This window comes from Trypanosoma brucei (genome assembly GCF_000002445.2).
Source record: "Trypanosoma brucei brucei TREU927 chromosome 11 chr11_scaffold01 genomic scaffold, whole genome shotgun sequence".
Taxonomy (NCBI): Eukaryota; Euglenozoa; class Kinetoplastea; order Trypanosomatida; family Trypanosomatidae; genus Trypanosoma; species Trypanosoma brucei.
The window spans coordinates 3140030-3149244 of NT_165288.1; the positions used below are offsets into that span (position 1 = coordinate 3140030).

The window sequence follows — 9215 nt, forward strand, 5'->3', positions numbered from 1 at the left end:
ACTCCGCAGGTGACGAATATAGTTTACTAACCATATCCTGATCATCCTCACTTGATATCTTCCATAGCACGGAAGCTGTCCCGTTCATCTCGTCGGGCGGGGATCTACTTTGTAGTGATTTAATGCCACAACGGTGCACATATGATTCACGGAGCCGAATGTTCTTGTATAAACCATACGGTTCCCACCACCGTCTTTCTTTCTTTTCTTCGCCCCAGCTTAGTGGCCTAAGCAGCTTTGCCGCAACGCCTACCGTCGATCTCTTGGGTTAGGGCCCTGATTGTTGCGGCTGAGGTAAATGGTTCGGGTAATCTTTCAACCTGAGAGCAATATTCCATCCCATTAGTTTGCGGGCGGTGCTCTCAAGGGTTGCTAGCCGGAGCAATATCACATCTGCTGCGGATTTGCTTGCATTCGGGAAGTGGTATTATAATGCCCTTCCCTCCGCTTCTTCGGTGCTACACTGTGTTCCACACAGTGGCTATACAGTTTCGGTAGGTTTTTTTGTCCCCGCCGAGCTTCTATAATCCCACGCACGCATTTTCCCTGTGGACACCGTTCTCACGGATAATCCACTTAACACTAACTTTAATTCCTCCATGGCAAGCAAGATGTGCATATAATTCCCTACCCCAGGCAGCGCCGTCTCCGGAGTCCCTAGAACCTTTGCGAATTCCCTCCTGCTAATCCCTGCAGTTGCCTTTTCTTTGCTGCTTTTGCACCCGGTGGTACCTGCCATGTACCACCACTGGGGTGCTCCGCAGCGTTGGTGCATATGCCGCATTTACTAAGCTCTGGGTTCATGACTCAGTGAGATTGTGTACACACCCACTGCTACCGCGCGTTCCCTCCAGTGCAGCATACATGGTGACAGTGTCATGGCTGTCACGGGTTATGCCAAATATGTTCACACAAGCGTGTATTTATGGGCACTTTTCTGGTGTTAGTCTAACCGACGCTCTTCTAAACTCTCCCGTTTGTCCTGGCCAATGCACCACATACGTACAGCCCTCTATCGCCACTGACACCCTTAACTCCTTAAGGTGCCATGCTATTCGAGTGTTCCGGAAAACCAGGTATCACTTTGCCTTCTACTCGTTCACCGCCCAGACACAACCCCCGCGTAATGCGAAGTCCACCTTAGTCTTCGTGAATGTACTTTGCCAACGCAAGTCTTTTCAGCTGGGGGAGGACTAAAGTATTCTACCGCGATCCACGTGAAATAGGATCTGTGGTGTTTTTTTTTCCGATATTACCACGCACGGTATCAGTGGTAGCAAAGCACATATAATCAAAAAAGCGTGCTTTCACGCCCAGTAGATAATAAAGATATCCCTCGCCACCACCGGAGGGGTTACGGCGTTGCTGTATGCCCCCACCGTAGTGAACAATGGCAGTTCGGCGGCGTCAATATCCAAAGACTGAGTGATGCAGAAACTTGGTTTGTCCTACAAGGGTATCCGCACAAGATGCATGTGCGACACCCCTACTTGCATGCAGAACAGGTGCCTGTTGTGCAACTTCGAAAGCAAATTAGGTCGTTTCTCCGTAACGCATTAAGCTGGGTGAGGACAATCATTTAACATCAGAGGACACTGTAAAGGTGTAAGAAGTCTTAGCGGTCGCGCACAGTCAATGCGACAAACACATTCATGTTGTCCTGTGTTTAGTGCCACAGCCAGAATAAAGGAGCCTGCAGTAGAAAGTAATAAGCTCCTTTCCGCCCCCACCCCGTTCAGGTAGCAGTTCCGTGTTCCCCCATGGTGGGGTTCCTGTGGAGGCCAATCAACACTGAAAAATATTGGCAACAAAACGAGACTCAGCGAAGAGTAGGCAAACAAAATAAAAAAAAAGTGCAATTGCTCTGCCTAACACACTGTTGTTATAGTATCCCTGAGTCCGGAAGGCGGCGCCCCATGCATCGCGCAACGTCACAAAGTCAACCAAACACAGAGAGCATGCAGATTGATATCACACGGAAATGATGAACATTCGTCCGTCAGAGGAGGGGAAATAGCGACGGCACGCGCCACTTATCTCGAGAACACGGTAACAAGCACGGCAGCAAACGATACGACCCGCACTTAAATATTTCTTTACTTTTCATTGTCTACATACCAGAAACGCAACACCGCCATATCTCTTAAAATCTGCACACCCTTTCATTTCTGCGCACTAGTTTATGAAAAAAAAACAAAGAGTCCCCAAGACAAGCTTGATGCCCAGAAACCACAGTTACTAAACGGTACATCACATTCTTCAGTGCTTCCCCCTACACCAAAAAGTTGGAAAAACAAACAAACATATGCTACATCAACATTACGACACTGCAGAGCTCCAGAGACATGATTCACACATGCAGAAACAATTAAAGACAAAACAACTAAAGGACAGAGATGACATATTTTTGTAATAACAATATGGGCACCAACATTTTTCGGAAGATCAGCTAAGGGTAAAAAAAACATATATACACATCAGATCCAACCTACAAAATTCAACAAAAAGGAAAGCACAGCAAAAGATCTAGCAAATATATGTAGTAAAACAGAAACGAAGACACAGCAATTATTTATATTATTAAAATTACAAATTCTAAACACATTTTAATAAATCAACAAAGCTCCAAGAATGTCAAAAAAAAAAACACGTAACCCACAACAATAAACAAAACAGGAAACCGCCACCCACAAAAACTGCAACAGCCAACAAAATAGGATTAAACAAAAAAATGAAAAACCCCTCCGTCACCATAAAAACAAATTAATAATATACTAAGAAGAAAAAGCAACCATCCACCACCGAACACAAAAAAATAAGAATATAATATATAAAAAATAAAAAAATTCTAACAAATTATACGGAAGTGGAATCTAAATGTAAATATATACAACACCGACTAAAAATCATAAAAAAACAAGAGCAAAAAATACATGAGCATAATTGACAACAAAAAAATTAATGGCGTACACTTCGCAAAACAACGCTCATCCACCATATCAACTCTCCGGTGACACAGCAGCACCAAACAGGCGCCGAGTCACCTTCCAACCCAGGAGTTACTCAGTGTGACACACGTATATGTTGACTTTCATGCCACCACCAGTAGTACACTCACGCTGCTTCAAACCGTGTACCAGCTAACGGCAGGTATATTCATCCAGCACTATAAAGGAATTAAGCATCTAAGGATACGCAGGCCCTGCTGATTCTGAAACAGTCCCTAATACAATATTATCCTTACCACTAGAAGTAACTAAATTCATTAACAATCATGAGGGATATAAAGATAGCAATCGGTTTCTGGAAAAGCACCGAACCAACAGTAAAGAGAAAGTCAACAACGCAGCCACAAGCGTCGAGTTACCAAGGAGGGGGGCGGTGGTTGGAAGTATTAACGACACATAACGCGCACAACAACTGCCCAATTAAGACGCTTTGCACCCTAAGATCCCCATCAATTCATTTAACAAACAAAGAAAGGGATGAGAGGCGGGACTATCATACAGCCACGCTGCTAAGCCTTCCTACGTTAATGCAGAGTGCGGCGGATGTGACAGCAACCCCCCAAACCAACAGAAAAAACTCAAGGAAATTATTCTTTACTTTGTATGTGCGTTCTTCTTTCATACATCATTCGGTAGCACTGCTATAGTCAGGAGAACAGAAGCGGCTTTATTAAAGAGCAATTGCCATTCCCTTAACAACACATCATCTCCTTTAACCAAACCCCATATCTCCTTCTTTCCGATTCTTGTTCCACTCAACTTTACATATCCACAGATGGCTCCTTAGAGGGTTTCTTCCCCCTCGCAGTTAACGAGCCGCTCGGCCTTTGCCTCCGAATGCCGTCCATCTTCTCTTTCATTTCAGCCATCTGTTCCGCAAGCTTGGTGCGTGCGGCACTCAGCTTCGACAGTTTATCCTTAACTTCATCCTCGGCTTTAATTATATCGGCCTTCTGCTTCTCCAGGCCCTTCAATCTGAACTGCAGGTCCTTCATATTCTTATCGAACAGATTGTCCTGACTCCTCATGTCACCCATCAGCTCGGTCATTAAGTCCATGTTTTGCTTCCGGAACTCCGCTTCGCGCCGCGTAATGACGGCTTGCATTTCGATGAGTCTCCGGTCCATGGTTTATTGGGATTCCTTACCGAAGTATCACTTTAAGAATATCAGACTGCAGTAGAGGTCTTCACTGCAGTACGTAATAGCTATTCTGAATATATACACAGAACGCTATATTACGTTGTCCAAAAATATTTATATTCTCCCCACTGTTTTACCTTTCGTTGTTCTTTCAATACGAGCCTCAGCAAAAAGAAAAAAAATGATTTACAAAAATAGCCTAATACAGGATGCTTTGTCTAGGTATCGCAAACACTTGAAAAATCTGCAACTAGTAAGGAGGAAGAAGGCACAAATTGGGAGATGGCTGTGACAGTTGTAGTGTCCATAAAATAATTAGCATATTACTAGACACGGGAATATGGAGAGAGTACACTTAGCCACACACCAGTAGCGCTACCGGATCTCTGATACACATTTTCACAACCGCAACAGCATCTTATCTTGTTCCTTGTAGAAGATCCCATTGTTCACACTCATTAAGGAAGCATTAAATCGTCTCATACATAATAGAAAGGTGCTGTGGTAAAGAGAGTGGAAATCCGCCTTATGGAAGTTAAAGAGGGAATCCATAACCCAACCGGTGCACTTCACGGAATAAATTAAAGCGCACGTATCCACGTATGCACATATTGGTAAAGTTAGCAAATGCAACACAGATGACAGAGGTACCGAACACCAAACAAATATATTATCAAAGTCTTCAATAATCACATGGTGTGGCAAAATCATGAAAGATACACCGAACAAAGCGGCACGTGTCACGACTAGAGGTGTGAATGGCAAACGGCGAACAAAACACAGTCAATCAGACACCAAGCCATACGAGCATCAGGTAACTCCTAAGCGAGCCCTTCAACAGGAAAGAAGCAAAGTAACATTTTTCATCACTTGAAGGACTCCCTTCCAGTTATTGCAAGGTTAGTAAGCAGGTGTCGGTTCCTTGGCCCAATAGATAATCTTCCTTATTGATGCTCACATTCAATACGCCGAAAGAAATGGTACGGTGCGATTACCACCTCGGAAAAAAGCTCCACCCATGTAATGGATCCCCAATATAAGGGGCGTGCAACCTGGAAAGAAGGGCAAAAATAAAAAAGAGCCATCGCGGTTACACCTCGCCTTTACGCACTGTATGTGATGTTCATGCCAAGCACACCCGTACTCCGCTACGTCCTCGCTGGCTCTGGAATCCCGCTGCCATGGAGGGGTGCCCACTCATGGTGGGGATGAAGACGCGTGGCGCCTGCCGCGCTGGGCAGGGGGGCGGGGGAAAGCGGAGGGAGGCCAGGCGACGTTTTTAACCGCCTGTGCGTCTCAGATTATCACCCCATATAGCACTGACCTACCCAGATTGGGAATTGCGAGCTCATTACCACTTCGTAAAAGATGGAACGACCAACACACGGCAACCAGCACATCGGCCCACGCACCCCTCCCTTCTCCACCAGGGGAGAAGCAAGAGTAGTGAATGCGACACCGCCTTGGGCATCTCACTGCGTTACCGCGGCCCTACATCAACCGGATGCCCGAGTGAAATAGGATGGCCGCACTAAATAATATACTAGCAACCGCGGACCTGGCTTCTGGTAGACCCGTTGTTTTTATTGGCGATATAATTTTTTTTGTTTAAGCTTGTTACACCACTTTTTGTAGTTTGCTGAATAGGTATCTCCTTATATCTCTTGTCATCGGTATTAGATAACGGTAAAGGTGCTGAGCTGAATGTGGAGGTTTTACCTTTTTTCATTGGAAGCTGACCTATTATGTGCGTTAGGGTCTTAAGGCATTAAATGTTGCTATGAGCAGAGGGGTATATTGCCTTCAGCGCGTGTGTGTCTTCTCTGGGTGTGCGGTGCTTCCTTCCCAGAGAGGCACACCGTTCGCGACCAAAGGTCTGTTTAAAACCGTTGCTTCAGGTGTGCCGGCGGCCCTTCAACATGATTGTTCTCGAACACTGTTTTGTTTAGCTGACTATGTGGACTTAAGGTAGGGAAAATACACTACCTTATTTAAACATTTTAGCACAAAAAATAAATCAGCAATTGCGGGGGATTTTACAAGTAACCTTTTGTTTCAACTGAAATCAGGAATACAAGGGTCGAATCTTCAGCGGAAATGGTGGCCTACCAAGTTAAGGATACAAAACTGACGGAGCACAAAACCACATCTGGACTCATGCGTAGACCGCGCCACTGTAGTGCCGAGTCATGTGTCAGAGTGAGAGGCGCCTTTGACAACACGACTGGACAACTACTCGATTTCCCGTTTCAATATGCGCCACTCCGCCTAAGCATATTCTGCGCTCACTTTCAGGTGAAACGACCTCCAGAAGAGGAAAAGGTAAAATTAAAGCAGCAGAGCAACAACATGAGCAACCGTGAAAACAATAGATGCAAGTAACAGCATTCTGTAACAGAGGGCGCGTGTTCTGCGCGAAGTGCGTGTTAAGGGCTGGTGAAAGCCGCCGCCACTCAAAGAAAATTGGTTACTTAGCCCCGCCAAATCCCTGTATTTTAGTTTGGCCGCGCCCTTGTTGCTCCAGCCGCACGGCGTACACGCGTATTAGCATAGAATTCTCAACCATTCTTCCCGTATAATCTTAAACCTCTTCGGGGGAGCGTAATTGACTAACGCCACGCCTGAACGTATCTAAGGGCCTTCTGGAAATAATTTTTGCCTTGCAACGGATCTAGTGCGCTCCCCACTATGAGTTGATACCGTTGCCTTTCCGCCCCACTTTAATCCTCGTAGAATAAGATGAAGCCGCTCGGCTTTCGCTATCCGAGTAGGGTGCCGGAGCCTGGTAGCACGTTTGGGTGGCCCGCATCGCCAGGAGAAACGAAATTATATCATTTCCCGCGATACACACCAAAACTTAACAAATACACCAGAGGCTAACTATTTCTTTACATTAGGCACTTCCTGCCAAAACAGCTGATCGACACCGTCTCAACAAATGTAAGGCGTGGCTGTGAGCCTTCCTGGGGTCAGGAGGCGGCGGCGATGCAAGTGCCGGTTGGCGCCGGGGTGCCTGAATCGTTTGGGACTGTGGCCAGCACCCTTCGTATAAAACGCTTGCGAGTCGCCGGCCCCTCACGATTTGAGCATTACGTGCTTGTTGGCATTGAGGTTACAGTGCTGGCCGCGGTAACGCAGTGAGATGCCCAAGGCGGTGTCGCATTCACTACTCTTGCTTCTCCCCTGGTGGAGAAGGGAGGGGTGCGTGGGCCGATGTGCTGGTTGCCGTGTGTTGGTCGTTCCATCTTTTACGAAGTGGTAATGAGCTCGCAATTCCCAATCTGGGTAGGTCAGTGCTATATGGGGTGATAATCTGAGACGCACAGGCGGTTAAAAACGTCGCCTGGCCTCCCTCCGCTTTCCCCCGCCCCCCTGCCCAGCGCGGCAGGCGCCACGCGTCTTCATCCCCACCATGAGTGGGCACCCCTCCATGGCAGCGGGATTCCAGAGCCAGCGAGGACGTAGCGGAGTACGGGTGTGCTTGGCATGAACATCACATACAGTGCGTAAAGGCGAGGTGTAACCGCGATGGCTCTTTTTTATTTTTGCCCTTCTTTCCAGGTTGCACGCCCCTTATATTGGGGATCCATTACATGGGTGGAGCTTTTTTCCGAGGTGGTAATCGCACCGTACCATTTCTTTCGGCGTATTGAATGTGAGCATCAATAAGGAAGATTATCTATTGGGCCAAGGAACCGACATCTGCTTACTAACCTTGCAATAACTGGAAGGGAGTCCTTCAAGTGATGAAAAATGTTACTTTGCTTCTTTCCTGTTGAAGGGCTCGCTTAGGAGTTACCTGATGCTCGTATGGCTTGGTGTCTGATTGACTGTGTTTTGTTCGCCGTTTGCCATTCACACCTCTAGTCGTGACACGTGCCGCTTTGTTCGGTGTATCTTTCATGATTTTGCCACACCATGTGATTATTGAAGACTTTGATAATATATTTGTTTGGTGTTCGGTACCTCTGTCATCTGTGTTGCATTTGCTAACTTTACCAATATGTGCATACGTGGATACGTGCGCTTTAATTTATTCCGTGAAGTGCACCGGTTGGGTTATGGATTCCCTCTTTAACTTCCATAAGGCGGATTTCCACTCTCTTTACCACAGCACCTTTCTATTATGTATGAGACGATTTAATGCTTCCTTAATGAGTGTGAACAATGGGATCTTCTACAAGGAACAAGATAAGATGCTGTTGCGGTTGTGAAAATGTGTATCAGAGATCCGGTAGCGCTACTGGTGTGTGGCTAAGTGTACTCTCTCCATATTCCCGTGTCCAGTAATATGCTAATTATTTTATGGACACTACAACTGTCACAGCCATCTCCCAATTTGTGCCTTCTTCCTCCTTACTAGTTGCAGATTTTTCAAGTGTTTGCGATACCTAGACAAAGCATCCTGTATTAGGCTATTTTTGTAAATCATTTTTTTTCTTTTTGCTGAGGCTCGTATTGAAAGAACAACGAAAGGTAAAACAGAGGGGAGAATATAAATATTTTTGGACAACGTAATATAGCGTTCTGTGTATATATTCAGAATAGCTATTACGTACTGCAGTGAAGACCTCTACTGCAGTCTGATATTCTTAAAGTGATACTTCGGTAAGGAATCCCAATAAACCATGGACCGGAGACTCATCGAAATGCAAGCCGTCATTACGCGGCGCGAAGCGGAGTTCCGGAAGCAAAACATGGACTTAATGACCGAGCTGATGGGTGACATGAGGAGTCAGGACAATCTGTTCGATAAGAATATGAAGGACCTGCAGTTCAGATTGAAGGGCCTGGAGAAGCAGAAGGCCGATATAATTAAAGCCGAGGATGAAGTTAAGGATAAACTGTCGAAGCTGAGTGCCGCACGCACCAAGCTTGCGGAACAGATGGCTGAAATGAAAGAGAAGATGGACGGCATTCGGAGGCAAAGGCCGAGCGGCTCGTTAACTGCGAGGGGGAAGAAACCCTCTAAGGAGCCATCTGTGGATATGTAAAGTTGAGTGGAACAAGAATCGGAAAGAAGGAGATATGGGGTTTGGTAAAGGAGATGATGGTGTAAGGAATG

General features: G+C 46.1%; 2 protein-coding genes across 2 annotated transcripts, besides 2 other annotated features; both read left to right on the forward strand.

Moving 5' to 3' along the window:
* Positions 1–864: 864 nt before the first annotated feature.
* Positions 865–1197, forward strand: Tb11.01.3800 (hypothetical protein; the record flags this gene model as incomplete). The annotated part of the gene is made up of 1 exon (XM_824166.1): positions 865–1197. The coding sequence occupies one exon, from the start codon at positions 865–867 to the stop codon at positions 1195–1197; it is 333 nt and encodes a 110-aa protein (XP_829259.1).
* Positions 1198–2566: 1369 nt separating this feature from the next.
* Positions 2567–2589: a sequence feature (AT_rich).
* A 220-nt stretch (positions 2590–2809) lies between these two features.
* Positions 2810–2848: a sequence feature (AT_rich).
* A 5930-nt stretch (positions 2849–8778) lies between these two features.
* On the forward strand, positions 8779–9144 carry Tb11.01.3805 (microtubule-associated protein; the record flags this gene model as incomplete). The annotated part of the gene is made up of 1 exon (XM_824167.1): positions 8779–9144. The coding sequence occupies one exon, from the start codon at positions 8779–8781 to the stop codon at positions 9142–9144; it is 366 nt and encodes a 121-aa protein (XP_829260.1).
* Positions 9145–9215: the final 71 nt, after the last annotated feature.